At 40.6% G+C, this 24,992-nt stretch overlaps 1 protein-coding gene across 1 annotated transcript in view; it reads left to right on the top strand.

Moving 5' to 3' along the window:
* The window catches only part of LOC149081638 (BMP-binding endothelial regulator protein-like), a 132,890-nt gene that overhangs the window by 101,595 nt on the left and 6,303 nt on the right, over positions 1–24,992 (top strand). The window contains exons 5-12 of the mRNA XM_089237051.1: positions 4,005–4,098; positions 5,407–5,492; positions 5,623–5,722; positions 5,863–5,969; positions 17,806–17,955; positions 18,065–18,221; positions 20,242–20,429; positions 20,572–20,710. Coding sequence (XP_089093177.1) covers positions 4,005–4,098; positions 5,407–5,492; positions 5,623–5,722; positions 5,863–5,969; positions 17,806–17,955; positions 18,065–18,221; positions 20,242–20,429; positions 20,572–20,710 — 1,021 coding nt within the window. The remainder of the gene's footprint in view (positions 1–4,004; positions 4,099–5,406; positions 5,493–5,622; positions 5,723–5,862; positions 5,970–17,805; positions 17,956–18,064; positions 18,222–20,241; positions 20,430–20,571; positions 20,711–24,992) is intronic.

Here is a 24,992-nt window from a genome sequence, read left to right as displayed (position 1 = left end):
ATGCCTAGGTTATGGTGTCGCAGGGAATTTTTCTCTAATAGGGTTGTTAATAAATGGAATAGCTTACCCCCGGAGGTAGTAAATTGTAACACAATTGACACGTTTAAAAAGAAATACGATAAACATGTTGGGGTAAATTGAGAAGCTATTCATTCTTAGAATGAGACAAACATAAGTATTCTTTATGGGCGTTGTATAATATTTTATCATGTGTATATATTGTTTATAATTTGTGTTAATGGCATTTTTAATTGGGTTCCTGTATTTTTGAAATATATGACAACCATATTCTTATGGGCATCTTTTTATCAGCCACCTGGTTGGGCATTTTGTCTGTTGTGGCGTTGTATTTGTATTTGTATAGTCACCATTCACAGTTTTCCCTTCTGGTGAGAATTCCTTATGGATAATTCCTTTGGAACCAAAGGAAACAGTGAGCAGCGTCTTGATTCGGCTCTTCTGCAAGCACACTTTTTCCGTTTTGGAGATCTTGGACCCTTCCATTCCGAGCTTTGGCGCTTTGCAAGTGACTCATATTGGAAGTATCGTGTCTCATCACCTGTTACAATGGTTGACATGAAGTCTGGATCCGTATTAGCAGCTCTTTGTAAATCTGTGCTGTGCTCCACTCTGCAATCTTTTTGATCATCCGTCAGTGTATGTGGTGCAACACAAAGCGGGAACAGACCTCCCGTTTGCCCAAATTTTCCGTTAAAATCAGATGAACAGTGGATTTAGGAATTTCCGGGAGCTCCTCAATTAGCCTGGTAGACGCACAACTGTCATTTCGAAGAATTTCTACCACTTTTTGAACATTTTCTTCAATTCGAACTGCCAATGATGGTCCTCTCTCTGGCCTTGGATCATCTTCAGTACTCTCTCTCCCATCACGAAACCCTTGCATACCACTTGAAAACGTTGTTTCGACTCATTGCTTCATTACCATAAACAGTCTGAATCATTTTAAAAGTTTCTGTGGCACTTTCACCTAATTTTAAACAAAATTTAATGTTGGCGCGTTGCTTCATTGTTCCTTTTGCGACCGAGACTCACTCAGAAGGTACCGTCAATTGTCACGTGATTATAAATGAACTAGCGATACTAGTGCTGTGAAACTTTTAATCTGAATGTATGAGTAGTTAATCCAATTATTCACCCACAGATGGTGCTGGTAGTTACACAAATATAAAATCAGTCACCTTTTCCACTGGATAGACTGTGTATGATATGATGTCGAAAATTGTTCAATTTAATGCTACACAACTTTTTATCGGTTGCTATGTTTTTATGTTTGTCGTACAATTGCAGCCACAGAAACGTCGTTGAGCTGGGACTCTTTCTCCCTTCCATCTATCCAGTGAAAACAAAAACTGATTGAAATAATTCTTAAAATGCAACGAGCTTTTAGTTTTAAAGCGATGGTGCAGCATGAAAATGAATACATGGTTATAATACCAAAAAATGTTTATATGTATTTACGCTGTGCACCGGTATAAATTTCAGGCTCCATAATAACGGTTACAACATTTTTATGTTTCTCCTAGAATTTCAGCAATCGTTTTTTCGTGTGCTGAATTAAGATGTTGTTTTAGTATTAGTGGCATCCGCTGCTTCTTTGTGAAGAAACTTGTTTCTGTGATATAAAAGTGCTGCATTTAATTCCATTCGATTCCTGTTTGGTTTTTTTTTACTGACACGACGGGGCACAATTTGTTGTTACTTAGGCCGGCATTTCACTACAAAAGTTTTAGAAAAGTTCTTTTGTAAAACTTGAAAAATGAAACCAATCAGTGTATTGGTTACATTCGAGCAAATGTAACTAATAGGCCTATAGGTTGGTTTTTTTTTTCAAGTTTTGTAAAAGATCTTTCACAAAATTTTATAGCGTAATCCCGACCTTTAATAGAAATTTCAAAAGCACACACACATCCTTCTCATCACGCTACAATGCAACTCTCCCAATCGTGAAAGAACAATGCAACTCTTCTAAATCTTTAGGAATTTGGGGGAAATATTTCGCGAACCGACACGGGTTCGAGGACCAGTGGTGGAAGAACACTGGTCTAAAACACTTCCAGCGTGAATCTAGGGCGATGTGTTGGAAGTACGACTAATTGTGTAAATTCGTTGAATCATACAGCTGCGAACAGGTAGACCTGCAACACGATACTGGCATACATAAAAAAAATTCAAGCATTCCATGTTTACTTCGGAAAATGGAAGACAGGGGGCAGCATGAACACGAAACAAGTGCAACTCGACAACATAAATACGTTAGGGCCACACATACAATCAGAACACACTTTCTGACATGTTCCGATTCGCTAGAAATTCCGTAAATGAATGTGTACGAGTTGCATGTACGGTTAAGTAGTAGTAGTAGTATTTTATAGGACACAGACTCATTCTCCCCATATCATCCGGCTCTTGGGAGGAGCGATTGCCCACCTCTCTGGAACCTCTTCCGACATCCCATTTACGCTGTGCATGCAAATGCTTGAAAATTAACGTAATGAAAAGTTGTTTTTTTTCATATGCACGGTTTGTTCTTCGGCTTTTCATTCCTGGTTCCCACCTTCACCTGGAACCTTATCGTGATGGTCCCACACACGTAAAGTAATGTTCAGAGCAAACTTGGGTGGATAACTTAATTCTTGAATATTTACAGAGTGAGGTTAATATTTATGAGTTTTTACAAGCATTTGGTCGATGGAGCAAAACTATTGAACTTATAAACATTTGCCAATTAAATAAAATCTAAAGTAGGCTGGGAACTATTGATTATATCAGAGACACATACGTTGGTCGATCACCTGCTTGTGCAGCCCAATTGGAAATTAAGTATTATCGATTGCTATGATAATTAGCAGTCAAAAGCAAACCAACTAGAACAGTATTTTTCTAGTTGGAATTTTCTAGTTAGCGAAAAAACAGATGTTGTTTCGCAACAAAGCAGAAACTTGGAAAATACAGTCAACTAGCAAAAATACCCGGCGCTGTTCGGGTTTTCCTCAATTACTGGGAGGATTGAAAAAGTGGCAAACCATTACAAAGGAATAAACTATTATACTGGCAGCATTAAAGAAGTGACAAACCATTGTAAAGGCATGTGCATGTCTGTGCATGCATCATGCATCCTAAACGTATTGTTAGGGAACCACGGTAACCAAAGTAAACATTCTGAAAGTGACTGTTGTAGCCCAGGAACCATTGTTGCCCGACAGTTTTTCGCCCATTTCGAGCATTTGACCAGCTATGACGAACTTTTAAAGTAGCCTATGGTCAGGGCCGCAACTAGGGGGGGGGAGCAGGATCTCGTGCCCCGGGCGCTGGACCAGAGGGGGCGCAAATTTTGTTCTCAAACCTCTCATTCAACATTACAAGGGGGCGCCAAAATGCGCACTTGTCGCGGGTGACAAAGCATCTAGTTGCGGCCCTGCCTATGGTTCAATCTCGGTCCTGTTTGGCATATATGCAAAATTTGGCGACGATCGGTCTGAAATTGTAGATTTGTATAAAGAACAAACATACATTCATGCATGCATACTTTCACATTTTTATATAAGATGGCTACGTCATTGTTCACTGTTCTACCATCACATTCCGACACGTCTTCTTTCGACACGTCAGACACGCACCGTCTCGGACACATACACTTAAACATGTATAGACATCTAACACTTTTACTAGAACTGTAAAGTCGGTCAAACGCGACTTTTGTATGTGACGCATTCGTTTTCTTCCAAGGTCACTTCTTCTTTTCTCATCAATATTTAAACTGGTGCAGGTGTGACCACAAATTGTTCCAGTCTTCGATATTGCCTCATAACACAACTAACACTATGATGATTACAGAGGATGGCAATTTCTTTGGTGGGGCCCACCAGTGATGTTTCTGACAACATGATTGAGACATGAAACATGCTTTTGAAATTTTACACTTATTATTTTTCATTTCCATCGCTGCCGCCATTTTTTTAATGTATTTTAACTTCATTCCCTAGAGTGGAGTTGTCACAGAGACGAAGATCGAGTGCTACGCTTCTTGTCGATCTCCCGATGACCCCGCGCCGGGTACATGCTGTCCGACTTGCCCAGGTGAGTACGACACCCGTTAGATTGATTTGGCCGATCGTGTTTTATCTATAACGCCTTTCAGATAATTCGATACAGTTATGGAATTCCTATTCAGATCCTCTTGACGGGTAAATTGCTATTAATCGCTCCTCTCGCGGTTGATTTGCTTTTTGTGTTTCATTCATTCGTATATGCATATTAAACCAGAATGAATTATAAAGGAAAGGAAACAAGAGTATGCACTTGGTGGAGTTTTGACAATAGAAACGGAGATAAAGTCTCAAAAACTTTCTGAAGCATAGTTTATTAAATGAAAAGTAATCGTGCCAGAATTTGAAGCAGTAGGATTACAAACAAATGAGCTATAAATTTTCTTTAAAAAAAATTAAGCCTTACAGCGGCAATCCCGAGATACCTCGTCAAACGTGATCTACTTTTTTTCGGTCACCCCGAAATATCTCAGGTTCTTATTTACACGCTTTTATTTCCAGTGTGGCAGTTAGTATAATGCGGATCGGGAAAATTTTAAAAACCGCTTAAAGGGTTAAGAATGTGTACTTTCCCCCCCCCCCTTCCCGTGATATTTCGAAACTAAGGCCCTTTCCTCATGTCACCAATCCTTACATATTTTACATTGAACTTAATCTTCATCGTAGGATTATTCACAGGCTGGGCAAATAGACTTCTTAATGCAAACTTGTTGAGAGAATCACTTTTCGATACAGTTTAGCGCTTGTCGGAAATTTTGGGAGTTCATCAAACAAAAAATGCTCTGAATTTTTATTGAAAAATAGAAATTGAACACAAATACATTTCAAGCGTTAAATACTGGATTACATATTCTCACCGGTAGATGGCAGCACATTTTTCGGAAAAATTCACTCAAAAGGGGAAATTTAGCGCTGAACCATAACCATCACAACATGGGCGGAAATACGGGGGAGGGGGGGGGGGGGGAGAAGAGCCATGTGCCCCCCCTCCCCCAGCGTCAAAGGTGGAGTCGACTGATGTAATGTATATATATGAATTGACATCATCATCATCATCATCATCGTGTCCCCCCAGCAATAATGAACGTGCCCCCCCCCCCAGACTTCCAAGTCTATCTCCTCCTAGACAAACAATTTTTCTGAGGCCCTACCTGGAAAATTCTCGAAAATTTCAACCGGTTTTCATTTTTGTGAGCCCCTTCCCTCTCTTGAGGCCATGCCAGGGTGGCTCATGCGTACTGCCATGAATAAATAGTTTTAGTTAATAAAAGGTTAATGAACGCTCACAATTTTCTTAGAACAGCTTTTCTTTAACGTTACATTGCTCTTACAATTTCAGGCTGCAAGCCCGACATGCGCAAAGGCGTTCAAGTACCCCAGCTTCCGATGCCGTTGACGGATCCATGTGTCACATGTACGTGCATGGTAAGCGTGAAAAAAATCGCACAATTTCCGTCAGACAAAAATGCACTCTGATTATGTTATAATGTATATTTTCTTCCATTATATTCTATACCACATTATCTAATGTAATTACGTATGTTCAACATTTCAGAACGACAGCATGGTATGCACAAAGAAAGCTTGTCCTGTATTACCGTGTCCGCCATCCAAGTTTCACATGAAGCCTGGAAGTTGCTGCCCGGAATGCTCAGGTTAGTTCTGCAACGTATCCGCAGGAAAAGTCTGAATTCGCAAAATTCTCAAGCTATTTATTGTACGTTCAAGAGTAAAACATTCGTAAAGAAATGCATGAAGAAATTAAGGAGTATAACAATTCTGCTTTCATTTTCAGGAACCAGGAAAGTGTACAAAGTAGATGGGCCTTGCATGCTAGGCATGCAGATATTCAAAGAAGGTGATAAACTCCAGTATGATTCTTGCACGAAATGTCAGTGCAACGTGAGTACCATCTCATTGTCATTAGATTAAGTTTTACACGGATCGATCAAATGAGATCAAATGAGATCAAATGAGCTTCGTGTGAACATTTGTTATGACACACGAAAAGGCATATCCGATGTTGTGTGAAGGAAAAGCAATGATTACGAGAGCCAAAATGTACTTGTGTTCATTAGAAGTAAAGTTTCCGTTCAGACTTGCTCTCAAACTTCTTGAGGAGAAGGGGCATACCGTCCGTGAAGAAGGGCTTTAGTTGTTCTATTATAATGATACGTACTGCATGACTATGCTCATTATCTCGTTGTGATTATAGTGTAGGATGCTTGAGCACGAAAAGGTTGGAAAGTTCCGCAACACCCATACTACAACCGCAATTTTTTACTTTCATTTGCTTAGACCTTTATCTCAGAAGGAACATCAGTGAGCTTGGATGAGAAAGCGATTCACTAATTGTTTTCACATTATTATGTACTGAGCATTGGTTTTTAAAAGGGTCCATCTCCTTCATTTTATTGGTAAGGTGGCCCGGGGGGGGGGTGTCTCGGACCTTTGTCTCATTAGCAGACAGGGTCCGTGGAACACAATTCATGAGAGAGCTCGCTTTATGAAGTTTTCCAATGTGCCATTGTAGAGCAGTGGCTATCAACCTGGGGCCATGTCCCCCCCCCCCCCGGGATATTCTAAGGGGGGCCACGGGTGAAAATCCGGTGAAAGGAAAGCCATGACAAGTCATGTAGGAGGCCACAGACAGCTGTGAAGATAATAAAGCTGTCAAGTAAAATATAGTGGGAAAAAATTTGACTACTTTCGGAAGTAGTTCCAGCAGAGCTAACCATAGAACCGGGGCCATCTTAAACATCTTAAACCATGAGCTCATGTCGTCATGACCTCAAATCCATAAGATCCTACATGATGAGATCTGGCACTATCATTTCCAAGCATAAGTATGGTATTATTATTTCTGAGAAGGCCATGCATATATATACAACCCTCTCATCTGCTGCTGGGTTGATCTAATCGCTGCACCGCGTGGTTTGATTTGGTCGAAAGACATTCGTCAGTAATTGCTGCCTGTATCCAGCTTCTCGATAAGACCGCGTGGATCATACTATTCTCGACTACTCTGGCTCCTCTTCTTCTTCTTCTTCTCTAAACAGATGTATGAGATCGCTGTCTGGGTGTAGTTGGTGTCTTATTCAAGTAGATCTCCTAACAGGTATAGGTGGTTCTGGTTCCGGGGATGTAGATCTGATATCCTCAGGGTGCTGCTAGAAGCCGACCAGTGTATTTTACTGTTCGAATCTCCCCGCTTCAGGATGCACTCAAGCCAAGGTATTCGCAGATGTTCAGCTGGCTCTCTGAAGTGGAAAGCCGGTGTCTTGGGGCATAGAGTTGTGTAGTGAAGAGGCGTGCCTATGGCCGAACATGCACATTTATCACTGGGGATTGATTTGAACCTATGAAGGTTAGCCGGAAACGGACCCTGGCCCGTTACGAACATTATCATCTCACGTGACCATTTATGGTTCCGATAGACCAGCACTTTCAGTTAGGTTGGAGCTTCATGACATCACTTGGCCCAGGGGACCCTGGTACTGTCGAGACGGACCTGTATGTGCAGAGAGACTTTTTCAGACCGGCTCGCATTCGCATCTCGAAAATGGAAAACCGCAGAAAACCAACTTCAACCGGCAACCACTGTGCCACCAATGAGATTCGAACCTGGATTCTCATCATGATAGTCCAGCACTTACTCCCCATATGTTGAATTACTGGAAGATGTGGATGGTATATGGTTGAGGGAAAATGCGCAGTAAAAAGAACTTCCGAACGCATTTAGATTCTATTATTTTCCAACTGCGCATTTTCTGGAAAAATCTATTCCTCGTGCTGCGACGATCACTATTGTGAGTCTAAATTTATTATGTGGTCTCTTTCATTTCCTTTGCCATTCATCTTCGCCGGCGCTTGACATTTGCGGTTTTTTGCTTCACGTCGCATGAAAGTGAATCATATTTGCTTTTTTTCTCTGTCTGTCTATAGCTCATAATGTAACCAGAGTAATTGATTCCTGCGACTCTCCCATAAGCGGAAGCCAATTAGCCAAACTAAATTAAACTAATCGTATTATTCAATGTTATGCACGGAAGGATGGAAAAGTTTCCCCTTCGATGTGTCTGTGCTTTTTTGATCTCTCTTTTCATCATCTTCCGAAAAAAAAAAAACTTCTTGATATGGTGTTTCAAGATAACAAAGTTATCTTTGTGGGTTTTATATTGTTAATAACTTTGTTTCAGTCATAACAAAACATTTTTGAAAGAAACGGCAAGCCATTTACGTACTTGATATAATTCGTGTATTCGCTCGATTAGGAATCATATAGTAGTAGCTTCGTGTATTCAACGACAGGGCTTTTCTAAAAGCATCATGAGCCGCTGGGGAATGTGATTTTTCTGAGGACCCCTATCTTGCTAGAAATTATGTTTACCAATTTATATGTTTGCTTGCTCTCGAAAATTTTAACCAGATCTCATTTTTATGATGCCCCCCCCCCCCCGGAGAGGTGGGCCCATGAGTTAAGACGGAACTGGTCAATGAAACAGAGCCGCAACTATCAGAGAGCGAGGGTTGGTCTGCTGCCCCGCAAGCAGGACCAGGAGGAGTACTGGGAATACTACTTTTCCCTTCCAGTGCTAGTTCCCGTTTCTAGTTGTGGCCTGCAATGAAATACCAGTATCCAGAATTATTCCGAAGGAGAAAAAAATTCCGTCAATGACCTTGATTTGCCCCTATTGGTGACTTTTCCAATAAATTTTTTTTTGCAAAACATGAAACATGTCTGCAAAAAAAGCAAAAGGAGGTGACCGCCCAATCCCCACTCCCCAAAAAATTTGTATTACTAGCATAGGCTGGAGAGTAGAAATTGAAAATCTCCCCCCCCCCCCCCGTTCGAAGAGCCTGTATCCATTTATAGTCAAAGCAAAGAGTAGAACCGAGAATCTGCAGCAGACCAATTTTTGAGAAAACACCTAGTATTGATAGATACATGTACGATCGACATGTAGGTCAGTCGGTGCAAATATAGTTGGTAATAATAGGCATCAAAGTTATAGCAGTGGGCGAATAAGATTTTTGAAAGTGGCCACCAACACTACTATTACTAAATCACACATGTACCTCGTTCATATTCCTCTGCGGAATTTCTAACGAATTGGTACATGTTGGAATGTGCGTGTAGTGAAACCTGAAATGAGGTTTGTTTCTGTGTAATGCTTGTTATGTGTAGTGCTGCCATCTGCCACCAGTTTTCCAAACTGAGTGCAGTGTAATGATTGAATAATTTATCGTTGTAGGAGACTTTTTAATGGGGAGATCGGCTCGCATTTGCGCCTCGAAGTTGGGAACCAAAGGAAACGGCCACCAACACTGTAGCACAAGGGCGCTCAAACTTTTAGGAAGTGCGGAGCCGCTCCATCGGTTTAGGAAAGTGTTTCAGGCCACTTGAGTTATCTGGAAATGTGCCTCGAGCCACTGAAGTGATCTGAATATGTGCCACGAACCACTTGAGTGATCTGGAAATGCGCTTCGTGTCACTTGAATGGTCTGGAAATGAGCTTCGAGTCACTTGAATGAGCTATAAAAATCTTGCGGGCCACGTACGTGATCTGTAACTGTGTTGTGAGCCACTCAAGTGATCTGGAAGCGTGACGCGGGCCGCTCGAGTGATTTGGAAATGTGCTGCCAGACACGAAAGTAATTTCAAAACGTATACCACGAGTCACTCAAGTCAACTAGAGATGTGCCACGGGTCGCTTAAGTAATTTTATATCATTCGTGGGCCACTTGAATGGTTTGGTTTATTTGTCGAGGGGCACATCAAATGACTCCGAGGGCCACATTTAGCCCGTTGGCCATGGATCAAGTATGTACACTGTGGGGGGGGGGGTGTTCGTTTAAGAGTAGAAGTCGGCTGGTAAAATTGCCCCAATCTACAGAAAACCTTCACTACACCAATTGAATTTTCAGTGGCTTATCGTAGAGACAAGTCATACTCTTAACAACATCATCAGACACATCGATAGAAAATCACCACCAGTTTCATCTGGAAATCCGTAGTCATTTCTCGCTTAGGTGGCTGAATAACTGGCAGTCATTTGGAGTTACGCAATGGAAAACTTCAGAGCTGTTGGATTTGAAGCCTGGCATAGCTCCTATTCAAACAAAACTCCTAAGAAAAATCCATTGATACCAAAACAAGAGCGGAGAGAAAAAAAAAAAGCACGAGTAAAAGACAAGTTTCAGACACGTGGTGGAATCTTTTTACGAGTTCATGGTGAAATCATGGCCGAAAACATAAAAAATATTGGGTTTTTTTTCCCTTGGCCAGACAGACATCGTTGCTGGAAAGTTTCAAAACTAGAAGAATAGGGGGAAAAAAAACTTTCCCAGAAAATGTCTTGTAACGTGTAAAAATGTGAAACGAAAAAACCCTTTAAATCCCTCTCATTTCGACATGAAAAAAAAATTCTAGAAAATAATTTTTTTTTCTTTTTCGGAGAACGAACAAATGTTCTGTTGTGTTCTGGAAAGTTATGTTTTTCGTTGCAGCTGCTCTCAATGCAATGTGAAATGTAACGCGCGTCCCATGAGTCAGTAAACGGGTTGTTGGAGAAAAGTCGTATAAGTGAACGCCGTTTGCGAAAATATTGCTCTTGTGATAGTTGGTAAATATGTGAATTAGTTTGATTTTATATGATTAGTTAGAGGGCGCTTTAGACGGCAATCAAATCATATAAATCCAGGGGAAAAACTGCTTATTTGCATTATAAATTGAAATGTTGATGCTTGCAAGCTTATCTGAGCAGAAATTGTTTTGCCCATCAGCCAGAGGCGTATTTACATAGAGGCTATAATAGCCCAGAGCGGCAAGTTCATAAGGGCGGCAAATTTGAGGAATGGGTGGTTAAGAAAATTAGTAAGATAGTAGAAGCCTGCAAAACTTGCCCACAGGTGGTAGGTAACACCATATGTCTTCTTCTGAGGGACCAGGTCGATGGGTGACCAAGAAAATTTGTAAGCATGTGGGTGAACAATGACCAAGAAAGTGCGTTAGCATGTGATCGACCATAATAGTGACCAAGAAAGCGTGCAAGCATGTGAGTGACCTGGAGGCAGAAGCGTATTAGCAGAGGTCAGAGAGGGGGGTGGGTGGGGTACGTGAGCTTAGGGCTGCAAATTTGAGGAATCAGTGGGCAGAGATATTAAACTAGAATCCGAGAAGGCGGAAAAATTTGTTTAGTTGCAAAACCATAAATCCGCCTCTGCCATCATCACAAGAAATGGCATTCTGCAAGACAGTAAGGAAATCGTCAAGTGAAGCATGAAGCATGCTTACGTGAACTTACCTTCAAGAGCAATTGAATTAGAGACAATTGGCAGTATTCAGAATAGGTGCTATCGGCGGCCCGAGATCGATGCTTACGTTGACGTGAGCAGGGCTCCGAAAATAGATGGACTGCTGCTCACAGGAACAGCCATAATTAAATGCATTATGGGTAAGACAAAAGATCAAAAAAAGTCATTTTTTCATCGGGAATAAATTGTCGGGCACCATGTTTGGGTCACTCAATGTCGGTAGTCGGGCAGACGCTGGTATTTTCTAGTGCCACGGTGTCAAGGGTGTACCGTCTCATATATTGAATACATTGATGCGGTATCACATATAATTTATAATGCATAAATTCGGTACAAGATACTAACCCCCGGCCCGGCAAACATAGTTCGCCATACGGGGTTCCCCGAAGGGAGCATTTATTTTCTCCACAAAAAAAACAAAAAAAAAACACATCAACTTTACATCTTGCCCCAGGGAGCAACCATTAACAACTCGCGAACAGCAATTTAGTGTCCCTGGGGTTTATAATAATTGCTTCACTTGAGTATTATATTTTACATTGTAATTATCACACTGTAGATACACATTCACATATCACACATGAGTCCGACAATCATTTGATCTTTCAACATAAAAAAAGAGAAAAAGAAAGAAAAAAAAAACCTATACACACATCAGGTCAGCTGAAATATACTAAGCAAATCAATCCGTCAATCAGCTAACTTCGGTATAAATTCGGTAAAAAAAATCTTGGAAGGGCCCAACCACCGGTTGATAACAGCGTGCGAATGAGTGGGGCCGATCGTCTCTCTCACCTTCCAGAACCATTTCCTCTCAATGGAATGCAGAAGCCATCGTCTACTAACGAATGTAATTCTGCTGCTTCACGTTACCTCGTGACGTAAAGCGCTAAATTATTATTTATCCTTAAAAGAGGGGTGACCGTAAATAGGGGTTTCATCGTATTATCATTTGGATAAGAGAAAGAGGACCCTGAGAAAAAAATTACTTTTCAAAGTAGGAGGATGATTGGACAGAAAAGTCTGGAAAACTGATCTAAATATTCTCAACAAGTTTGATTGGGTTCAGCAATACAAACATATTTTAAACAATTAAAACAACTTTATTTATGACCCACCCTGTATTTGCAGATTTATGGCCACCCTGTTTTAACAGATTTATGGAACACCTTGTATATATACAAAAAGGGAACAAAAAAACACAATTTATATTATTCCACGTGTAAATTTCTGTTATTCCTCCTTTGGTTCAAACCAAAAACAAAACAAAAAAAATCCTAAATAGCTGTCCGGAAACATAACTTAAGGCACATGTGACCCCTGCGGAGCACAAATATTTACGTCCAAGTTTCCCGTATATACGTAATATATATATCCACCAGTACTTTATGTGAGAATCCATTTTTTTTTAGAGGAGGAAAAAAAGAAAAGAATCTAGAGAAGGTTCTTTTTGTGAGAAAAAACGAGTAAAAAAAGAAAAAGTTCAATTGAAGATGTTTAACAACGTCTTGAGACGGTTTTATTTTTTGTTATTCTCCGCAAATTATGGCCGTTGCTTGGTTTTTAAAATGGAAAAAAGAAATTGAATGATTTATAAACTGATGAAAAACTTCCAACAGCAGAAAAATGTTCCCTTGAAGAAAGAAAGAGAAAGAAGATCTTTCTTTCTTTTTAAGGAAATGGTTCACTTTTCCCCCAAGGTCGAGAGAAAGAGTTTCTTATAATTAAAGCGAGATTTGTGAGACCGTGTCTTGGTGCAGACAAAAAAGTAGAAATTTATGCACAGAATCCCGATCATGTTTTACATCTTATCAGCTCTTGAGATGATGATGTTAATATTAAAGCGAGAGAGATAGACAGGGGAAAAACATTGCTGTCCGACATTATTTATATATATATATATAATGAAAACTTTGTAGTGGACAACGTCACTTCCATAAATTGTTTCCGTTCACTCTACACTCCTGGATTGGCGGATTTCAAAAATTAAGATTCAGGACACACATTTTTCTCTATTAACTAAGATGGCAGCACCAACCTGATGCATAATCGTGGTATTATTTGACAAAATTTGCTTCCGCGATTGTCCTCAGTAGATGCCGCCACTAAAAATAACCAAACTTTAACTGCTCTTTCAGTACCGAGATTATTTGTTCCACTCACATAAGGGTTACCTAACGTTCTCATTTATGAACCTCATGTCCTCATTTTTTTATGTCATTTTAAGAGTCCTTATAGATAGATAAAGAGCGGACTGATGCAATGCAACTTACTTCCGTTACCTCAAAAGAGTCAGAGTTGCGTCGGAAAAGGTTAGCAAAGATTTATAACAGTGGTCCTCCTTGCCCCGTGTTCGCAAGTATCGAATCACTGGCGTCGTTCTCCCTATGAAGACAGTCATCAACTATGTTTTCCAGCTTCCAGGTACGAATGTGAGCCTAGAAACTGGAAAACTTTTTCCATTTGAAAAAGTTTCTCCACAGAGAGCAGCAAGCCTACAACACGATACTTACAAAACATGAAAATTCAAGAATTTCCATCTTTACTTCAGAAAATGGAAGCCAGATGGCAGCATGAACACGAAACAAGTGCAACTCGACCAATAAATACGTTGGGGCCAAACATACACTCAAAACACACATTCTCTTTCTTCGGCATCTGCCGATTCGTTAGAAATTCCGTAGAGGAATGTGTACGAGGTGCATGTCCGGTTAAGTACTAGTAGTAGCAGCCAACAACTGGATGCAACGTACAACAATTTGACTAAAATGGATAACTGAACCCAATGACTAGGGAGAAAATTGCACGTGCGCCCAGTGGCACATAAGGGCCGGAGACCACAGCCTGGGATTTCGAAAGAAGCGTCCTCATACGTTTTTGGAATTTCTCTCTTTTGTCGTCATTTTCAGGGTTCCAAATTTTTTTTCATCTTTCCAGAAAGAAAAATCTGTTCATTAATATGTTTGGTTTTTCTTTTTCATACATATTTAAACTTTTAGGGAAACTCGGACAGGGCCGCGACTAGATACTTTGTTATTCGAGGCATGCACAAATTATGGCTCCCCCCCCCCCTCTATCAGTGTTGAAAGATAGGTTAAAAGGTGACATTTGTGTCCCCTCTGGTCACGGAGCACCAGACCTGCCTGTTTCTCCCTAGTAACGACCCTGTGCCCAGGCTATCTCAACAACATTATAGGTGCCTTCTACTTGGCTACTACTGAACAACACATGAACCTGGTCCATATTCCTCTGTGGAACTTCTAACGAATCGGTACACGTCGGAAAGTAAGTGTTGTGAATCTTACGTGAAGTTCGTTTCTGTGTAATGCTTGTTATACAGTGCTGCCATCTATTTTTCCGAACTATGAGTGAAGTATAATGATTGAATATTTGTACCGTTGTTGGCCTGATGCTCTCTGTGGCGAGAGTTGCCCTGTTGCTCTATTGGCTCACATTCGCTCCTTGAAATTGTGAACCAAAATAACGATAAAAAAAATTATGCGTCCTGGAATTATATCATTTTTCATCTACTCAAAAAAAAGGAAGAAAAAAACTCATTTTTTGAAGTGTGAGGAAGCAACACTCACACTATGCCTGATTCCTCAATAAATGCTTTTGGGTGGGCAAAAAGTCTGTGGAAACTTTAAAAAGGAATAAAAACCAGAAAAATAACCGAAATAAAAAAACGTAGGTTTTACAGGGTTAGCATCTACAGGTCAGAGGAATTTTTTTGACAGGAAAAAAAATAACTTACAAAAACAGCCGATAGGTGGCGCTGGTACGAGCAACTTCGGTGCAAATGAGATGGCTATAAGAACCTGCGCTCCTAATCCACGATCAGTTCACCGTTGTAAACCGTGTATGTTGACCTGCTGCACTCTGCTGTTGCTGGATTTGTGACTTGCCTGCAAAAGCTGTTTTTTTTAGGGTTTTTTTTCTCCTGTCTTAAAAAAAGTCCAGTGACCTAGCGATGCTGACCCTGCAAACCGTTTTTTATTTCGGTTGTTTTTCTGGTTTTTATGAACTTTTGAAGTTTCTACGGACTTTTTGCCCACCCTGTATATTAAAAGCTTCTTTTGTTTTGCTTGGGAAGCGAAAAAACTGCAGGACAGAGACGCCATCTGTTGTGAAAATATGTGAGTGACATTGCCAAGAGTGTGCGAACATGTGTTCTCATTTTTTAGTTTTGCAACCCAGGTGTTATCTGCTGTGAATATATATAATAAAGTCGTTACTGGGGGGGGGGGGGGGGGGAGCAATCTACATTTTCAGAGTTTCCGAATCTGATCATCTTAAGTAACGTTCCTTTAATTTTTTAAATAAATAAATACTATAAAAGAAGTTTGAAATGTGCGTGTGTGTGTGGTTATTCTCCTTTGAGCTATTAAAAAATTCTAATGTTATTATTTTTTTTTTTTGGTAACATTAAAAACATTGCTATTCTTAACTTTAGATGCCATGGTGTTGTTACAGTATGTTTAGACGATCCTGTGTGAAATAGATGTCAGGCAAATCTCGACCGACCTTCTCAGTTATTGTGTTGAACAATAAATAATATGTTAATAATTATTATTATATGTTAAATAATAAGCCGTGTAATACTTTGAAGTGAAAGGAATTAGAAAGGAGGCTGCTGAACCGAGCTTAAAGATCAATTAATAAATTTTTTGACCCTTACAATAATATTTGTATGAATGCATTCCCCCCACCAATCCGAAGAGGAGGTTTACTAGGAGGTATCTAGTTTGGGGATGAGTGTCTTCCAATTTTTTTGTTCTTAATTATTATTTTTTTTTATTATTTTTTTTTTATTATTTTTCTTTTTTTTTTGCTCTACAACTTTTAGGAAACCTTGGCCTGCAGAACTAGACGCAGCACCGGGCTCTGTCCCATCAGGCAGGGCCGGACTTGGGCAGGTGCGAAGGGTGCGGCCGCAAAAGGGGTTAAAAATGTTTTGATAACATTTTGACTTCAACTTCTTAGCAAAGCAATGGCTTAAAATTCAGTCCAAGATAGAGAACCTCTAAGGTTGAGGGCCTGGGTATATTTTCTACCCCTAAGATCCCAAAATCTTCGAGTGTCTGAGGCAGACTTGCAATTTTTTCACTGAAAAGTGGACACTTTTGTCCATATTTGTTGCCAAATGGCATTTTTTTATGACTACGAAGGAGTTTTACAGTCGTTGTCGGGCACCAGAGTACTCATGGAAACGCTGTGGGGTATTGGAAAACCCTGTTCAGAGGGGCAGCAAAATACTTAAGCCCGTCCTTGCCGTCAGGGATTTAAGCCCATTACCCTGTTGTTTTGGGACCAGTCTGGAGAGAACTGCGTACTATAACCAAGAAACTCGCGAATCGCTGGCTCTCGAGCGCCCAGTCCAAAAACCCGAGTTCTCAGTCTTGATCTACGGGAGCACCAGGCTTTATGACCTGGGCCCTGGATCCGTCACCACAGTCCTTTCCCCCGAAGAAATTCTTCGGAATATGGACTGGGTCGCCGTTTCGGTTAATAATTAAGTCCTTTCCCAGTAAGAAACCCTGGCCTAGCTCATCTACACCGGTATGTGGTTTTAAGGCATATGGCTCGTACTTTCATAACTTATCTATGAAATGATGAGCTGTTTCATGATAGGGATTTGACAAGTAGTTAAAGTCAGAATGAAATTAGAGTTAGGCCAGGATTACACTATAAAAGTTTCATAATAATGTTCATTTATAAAACTTGAAAATGCAACCAATAAGATAATCAGTTACATTTGAGCGAATGTAACCACTATTATTGAGTTTCTTTTTCAAGTTTTGTAAAAGAGTAGTTCCATCAAACTTCTATAGTGTAATCCAGGCCTAAAAGCAGAGTTAAATGTATTGTGAATCCAGGGGCGTAGCCAGAAATTTCGTTTGGGGGGGACCAAAGGAACAATGGATTTGGCCATCTTTTTCCCTTTTTTCGGTCATTTTCTCACATTTCGGGGGGGGGACCAGACCCCCAAGTCCCCCCCTCCCCTCGCTACGCCCTTGTGTGAATCCCGTGTCACGTTTCCTTATTTCTTATGGCATGATGAGGTTGACCATTTCACACTTGCTCAAACCCTACCAGGGGGGGGGGGGGGGGCAATATTCAGTTACTTACACTTTGTCACTGAGTAATATTACCGTACCTGAACCTAAAAATGTGTTTCACCAGTTAGGACCTCGTTGGATTTGGTCAAACTAAATTTATCTGCATAGACATCAAAATTTCATGAATGTCCCGTAGACTTATTGAGAACAGTGTGAAGTGTTTTCACTACATAGGTAGGAAATGTTGCCTATGGTTTTCGCTACAATCACATATTTATGATTCAATTTAATGACATTTAATTCGTGCTAAATTGTGAATCAGTGGTTTTTTTATCATAAAAATGGAAATGTCTTTCTGGTAGGAGTCGACGAGCTACTGCCAACGGAAGTCTTGTCCGCCGTTGGACTGTTGGCCAGAGTTCCAAGTGAAAAGCCCCGATGAATGCTGCCCCTCTTGCAAAGCACCAGAAGAGAGGAAAGCCGTGTGTATGGTCAACGGCAAAATATACCAGGTGAAATGTCTTATTCGTTGGCTGTCGAGATTACGCTAAAAGAGTAGAATCAAAGCGATGAAATCGTGAAACAACACATCTGATACTTTGATTTTTTTTCTTTCGACAGGACCGAGAACGCTGGAAGATGGAGAAATGCACGCACTGCATCTGCAGGGGCGGACAGGTTCACTGTGCCGTTGATCTATGTGATGCCATAACGAACTGCCCTGCACGGCACACTCTCAAGACTCTTCCAGGAGCATGTTGTCCAACATGCGTCGAAGGTAAAAATCGATTGCCTTTGTCAAGGATAATTATAAGTCATTGCAGTATTAAATGTTGCCTCGGAGACAAAGATTGTCTTCCGGCTAAATGTGACGTAAAGTCATAACTTTATACGCCCTTTATCTTTTGAAACATTGGCGATAGAAACATACTTTCAATCAGAAAAAAGTATCCAAGTAACGTGCCCATTTTAGATATGTCATTTATTTTACAACTTTACCGTACATGCACTTCGACACATTCCTTTGCGGACTTTCTAACGAACTGGTACACGCCGGAATGTGTTTTGTATCTGTGTATATATATATATGCGTGGCCCTAAAACGTATTTATGTTATCAGAGTTATGCTTGTTTCGTGTTCTTACTGGTGGTACGGCCATCTACCTTCCATGTTTTGAAATGAAGATGGCAAATACATTCATTTTACTCCTCTAACTTCCAATAAAAAAAATTTTCCTCTCTTCTGAGCTGAACAAAGAAAATTCCTTGTTTCTTTGTTCAATATTTTCCGAAATACTGCTGATTGAAAGTTAAGAGAACAACTCAGAATGTAAAAAAGTTTCAAAAGCCTGAGAAAAAATGTTCCAAATTTTTTCGCTGAAGTTTTTTACTTAATGTATGCTGTTCTTTCCTTCATTTTCAGTGATATTGAACCCAAATATCTCGGCTAATATTGCTCTTAGAAACACAGAATTTTTTTTGTTGGGCTCAGTATAGACAAGGCACCAACTTTGTATAATTGGAAGTTAAAACACAAATAAATACAAACACAAAGGCCACAACAGACAAATTGCCCAACGAAGTGGTTGAAAGAAGATGTCCATAAAAAATATGGATATCAAATATAACTGAACTACAGCAACCCAAAAGAAGAGCGTATACCACGAAAAAAAAAGCTAATAATTAATAATATATAATACAATGGTAATAAAAAAAGATTATGTTTGCCTTATCTAAGTATGGATGGCTTCCCGATTTATCCTACTATACATAGATAGATAGAACCGCTCACAACTCCGGACTGATGCAAAGCACCTTACTTCCGTTACCTCAAAAGAGGCAGAGTTGTGTCGGAAAAATTAGCAGAGATTTAAAATGGTGGCTCCCCTTGCCTCGTGCTCGCAAGTATCGAATCACTCGCGTCATTCTCCCCATGAAGATAGCCATCAACTCGACGCAACGCACAAGCCATTTGACTAAAATGTACAGCTGAACCCAACGACTAGGGAGAAAAATTGCTCGTGCGCCTAGTGGCACATAAGGGCCGGAGACCGCAGCCTAGGATTTAAAAGAAATGTGGAAAAGACTTGTGGGCAAGAAAGAAGAAGCAGCTGGCATGTTGAAGTGGGAGAAATTTGAGAATGGTCTAAGTACGCACAATGTATACAATATCATGTATCATGCTCATATCATAGCGGCTCCACTGTGACGGGAAACGAAGAAACAAAGCCAACGTCCATAGTGCTGGGCAGTTTCGTTTCCTTTTCCTTTTACGGAATATTTTACCTCACTATGTTTATCGTACTTCTTTTTAAACGTATCAATTGTGTTAGAATTCGCAGCCCCCGGATGTAAGCTATTTCATTTATTAACAACCCTGTTAGGAAAATAAACTCCCTGCGGCACCACAACCTGGAATTGTCCCTCACTAACCGATACTGATGTCTATCCTATCCATCCCGTTGAAATTTTTAAACACCTCGATCATATCCCCCCCGACACCTGCGTTTTTCCAATATGAACATATTCAGAAAATTAAGTCTCTCTGCATCATAGCTTAAGCCTTGAGTGCCAAAAGGTTTACCGTATAATACATTAAATTTTGTATCTCAATAGATATACGGTTCCTAGTAGGAAAAAAACATATATGGGTACCTTATTTGAATACCTTTCTAATTTTCTGTATGTGTTTCTATCCCCAGCGATTCAAAAGTTGAAGGATGTATGAGAATTTAACTCTTACACTTACATAAGGTCTATACATAAGACATGATCGGATATTTCTTTCCTTTATGTAGATGATGGCGTGTGCACAGTATTCGGTGATCCGCACTACAAAACTTTCGACGGTCACCTGTACAATTACCAAGGCTCCTGCAAATACATGTTAGTCAAGGATTGTAGGAACAAGTCTTTCTCTATAGAAGTGCTCAACGACATGCGATACTCCAAAGCTTTCTCCTGGACAAAGACTGTCACTATAAAAGTGAGCGTCACATTCTCATTATTACTACTGTATTTATTTGCACGCCGTAGGTGTTATCGTTATTATTTTTAACCCATTGGTAATTTCATGTTTTCATGCATATTACGAGATAATTGATTTTCTTTCTTTTTTTAACCGAAAGGTGAACGGAACCAAAGTGCGACTAGGTCAGAACCTCAAGGTACACGTGAACCACAAACGAGTCAAGGTCCCCTACGTTCAGCTAGGTGTCCTATCCGTGGTTCAGGACGACTACAACCTCCTCGTCCGGACAAACTTAGGTGAGATCCCATACACATTCAATACTCATTTCCTCCGTAGTTTCTTTGATAACGCAATCGAATCTGAATGACATTGTTACTGTCCACTTTTATTGTATCATCGAGAACATAACATGAATGAGAATGAGAATGAGAACAACATGAATGTTGAGTCAGCGTTATCTTCAGGTCTGTCTAGTCACAAAAAATTCTCTCGCGCAGTCCCCGCACTTGGCGACCGTTGGCCACAGTCTTTGGTGAGCCGCCGCACACTCCCCCCCCAGTAGCGAACTTACGGTTCGAAACGGTCCGGGAAATGGACAGTTCGTCCGGAACGTGTTTTTCTTGTCTGAGGAACGGGAGGCGTAGGTAAGGTAATTCTTGTTGGTGACGGACTGGAATCGTTCACGTCTGAAGCCAGGAAGGCGGGTTTCAGTCTGTCCAGAGAAACTGTTCTTTTTTTTCCACGGACATCGATGTCGAATGTCTTTTCACGTCGTTGAATCACTTGAAATGGTCCGTCATATGGAGCTTGAAGCGGCTTTCGCACTCCATCGTGCCGAATGAATACGTGTGAGCAGTCTTTCAAATGAGGGTGGACGAAAATACTTTGTGGTGCATGACAAGATGTTGGTCGCGGTCGTAATTTTGTAAAATGTTCTTTGATAGTCTCAATAAGTTCTTTTGATGATGTTTCCCTCGGAGTGGGATCGAATATTTCTCCGGGAAGTCTGAGACTAGTGCCGTATACCAATTCCGCGGTGGTAGCTTTCAGATCTTCTTTGAAGACGCTACGGAAACCGAGTAATATAGTGGGCAAAGCAGTACACCAGTGTTCTGTGTTATAGGCTTTGATGGCAGCTTTGAGGGGTCTGTGTAGCTCCTCTACGAGGCCATTTGCTTGCGGGTGATATGGTGAAGACCGTATTCGTTGAATTCCTAGTACTCTTGCCAGTGCTAGGAAGAGGGAGCTCTCGAATTGACGGCCTTGATCGGTTGTAATTTTGGATGGCACCCCAAAGCGAGATATCCATGTTGCGTAGAATGTGCGAGCTACAGTCTCGGCGCTGATGTCTGGAATCGGGACCGCCTCCGGCCAACGTGTGAACCTGTCGATCATAGTTAGACAATAGGCATTGCCACCAGAAGGAGGAAGAGGACCAATGATATCAAGATGGATGTGATCAAATCGCTCAGTTTGGTCAGGAAATAAACCTAATGGGGTTTTCGTGTGTCGTGTTATTTTGGACTTTTGACAAGGTATACATTGTCTGGACCAGTTATTACAATCTTTATTTAATGAAGACCAAATGAAGCGAGTCCGAATCAATTTAGTTGTAGCTTTAATTCCTGGATGGGAAATATTATGAATGGTCTCGAAAACCTGCTTACGAAACTGTTCTGGTATGTATGGTCTAGGTGTGCCAGTGGAGAGATCACAAAATAGTGAAGTATTTGAGTCTGGCAAAGTCACTTTTTTGAGCTGTAATCCTCGTGGATTTTGTAAAAGATCAGTTAAAGTTTGGTCGCGTTCTTGTGCTTTTGAAATTTCGTTATAGTCAATAGGATTGGGCATTGAAATTGATGTTATGCGGGAAAGTGCATCTGCGGGTATGTTTTCGCTACCTTTTATATAGTGTATGTCAGTAGTGAATTGGGCAATAAAATCTAATTGCCTGCATTGACGAGGGGAAGCCTTGTCTAATTTTTGCTTGAAGGCATATGTTAGTGGTCTATGGTCCGTGAGTAAAGAAAAGTCTCTAGCTTCTAACATATGCCGAAACTGCTTTATAGAAGCATATGCAGCCAGCAATTCACGGTCGTACGCGCTGTAGTTGCATTCCGCGGGAGATAATTTCCTTGAAAAAAATGCAAGAGGCTGAAGCTCGTTGTCAACCACCTGAAACAGTGCGCCGCCAATGGCAAAATCGGATGCATCTACCTGAAGTACGAGTTTGGCATCGGGTTTCGGATGTGCTAAAAGGGTTGCGTTGGACAATAGTGTTTTGGAATTTTGAAATTCCTTATTTGCTATGTCAGTCCAAGCAATTTCTCTGTTGTCGTTTTTTTTTGACCCTTTTAAATAATTATTCAGTGTAGTTTGTGTATGTGCTGCGTGTGGTAAAAATCTACGAAAAAAATTGAGTAGTCCAAGGAAACGTCGTAGTTCTTTAATTGTTCTTGGTCTTGGATAATTGAGAATCGGCTCAACTTTTTCTGGCAAGGGTTTGGTGCCTTGTTTGGAAATGGAGTGGCCTAAGAATGATATCTCCGCAACACCGAAGACACATTTGGAAACATTAATTGTGAGGCCATAGTTATTGAGCCGTTGCAAAACAGTGCGTAAGTGAACCTTATGTTCAATTTCACTGTCACTGAAAATCAAAATGTCATCTAAATAGACATAACAAAATTTCAGATCACCAAGAATCTCATTCATAAATCGTTGGAAAGATTGGGCAGCATTACACAAGCCAAAATTCAGGTAAGGAAATTCAAATAAGCCGAAAGGTGTGCAAACAGCTGTTTTCGGAATGTGGTCGGAATGAACAGGAATGTGAAAATACGCGCGCACAATGTCAAGTTTTGAAAAACAACTTTTACCGTGTAATGCATTTGAAAAGTCCTGAATGTGAGGAATGGGGTACCTATCTGGGACCGTGCAGGCATTGAGTTTGCGGTAGTCACCCACTGGACGAATACTGCCTGAACTTTTTGATACGACATGTAATGGTGATGACCAGGGCGATTTAGAAGGCCTACATATTCCTTGATTCATCATAAATTGGAATTCCTCCTTAACAGCATCATAGAGCTTGGGATTTAATCGCCTGGGTTTGCTATGTATAGGCGGGCCGGTGGTTTCGATGTAATGTACAGTGTTATGCTGAACAGGCTTCACTTTGTGCGACACTTTTGTCAGTTCAGGAAATTCTGCCAAGATTTTGTGATATTCCGAAGTTTCGGATATTACCTTAATGGAATAGTTTTCAGAGTTATATTCAATTTTTCCAATTTGCGAAAGTTTCGTGACACTGTCCATTAATCTGCGGTGTTTGAGATCAATTAAAAGTCCAAAGTTGAGAAGAAAATCCGCGCCTATGATCGGTATTGGTACGCTTGTAATGAGAAACTTCCACTCAAAACAACGTCTTAATCCAAAGTCAACATTGAGAACTTTGGTGCCGTAAGTGTGTATCTTAGAGTTATTGGCAGCAAACAATTCAAATGAATCAGGAACTATTTTTGTGTAATGTTTTGTGAGTGGAATGCAAGAGACGTCAGATCCTGAATCAATTAAAAATCTCAAATGGGATCTTTTATCAAATACATAAAGGCGACAAGTTTTCACGGCCATCGGTGTTGACGTCGCCGATATATTATAGTCGACGGCCGTGTTTAGTTTCCCTGTTCCTTGGTTTGAAAAGAGCACGGTTGTTGACATCTGAAGGCGTTGTTGCCGAATCTAGCATGGTAATAGCAATAGCCGGTTGTTTGTGATGAGGGAGTGAAACGACGATAAGGAGATCTGAACCTCCGTCTCGTATAGTTTGTTTCTCTCTCTCTAGACAAGCGGTCGAGTTTTTTTCTAAGAGAAGCTATCTCCGCTCTCATGGCACTCATTTCTGTCAGAGGGGAGGGATTATCGGGTTCAACGTTGTTGACATGTAGCTGCGGGGTCCCTGTGCGTTCCGCTCTCCCCATGGCACAGATGCTGTTGTTGTATGTGTCTTTACTAACTTCTATTATTTTGTCGGCCATTGTCGCTAATGTCTCTAAGCTCTCTGAGCTAACTGATAGGATGGCCTGTGTTTCTGACGGCATACGTTGGAACCATAGAGTTTTTAGAAAATCGTCGCTTACAGATTTGCCGGCTAAATCTCTCATTTCCCTTAATAGGTGTGAAGGTTTTTTGTCCCCCAACTGTAGTTCGGACAACAACTTGCGTACTTGACAAGTGTTAGAATCAGAGAATTCTTCGATTATCCGTTGTTTAAGAGTCTCATACTTGTTTGTTTCGGGTGGGTTCAATAAAATATCTGAAACGGAAGCGAGCGTTTCTGGATCTATAACCGCAATCACGTTATTGTATTTGGTAGCGTCGTTAGTTATGGCGGATATTGAAAAACAACTTTCCACTTGAATGAACCATAACTTTATATTTTGCCGCCATATGGGCGGGAGTTTCAAGGCAACGCGACAAATTTGTAAGTTTTCTGGTGATGGGTCAGGTGGCGAAGGGTTAGGAGAGTTATCGTTAGGCATTTTTGGATACAGACTTTTATGCGAATCTAGTTATATA

The sequence above is a fragment of the Pholcus phalangioides genome, unplaced genomic scaffold, assembly GCF_987345545.1.
Source record: "Pholcus phalangioides strain wild (caught in Gottingen) unplaced genomic scaffold, Ppha-v1.0 ptg000009l_1, whole genome shotgun sequence".
Classification (NCBI taxonomy): domain Eukaryota; kingdom Metazoa; phylum Arthropoda; class Arachnida; order Araneae; family Pholcidae; genus Pholcus; species Pholcus phalangioides.
The sequence above is the reverse complement of the archived record's forward strand: the minus strand, read 5'-3'. Positions and strand labels throughout refer to the sequence as shown.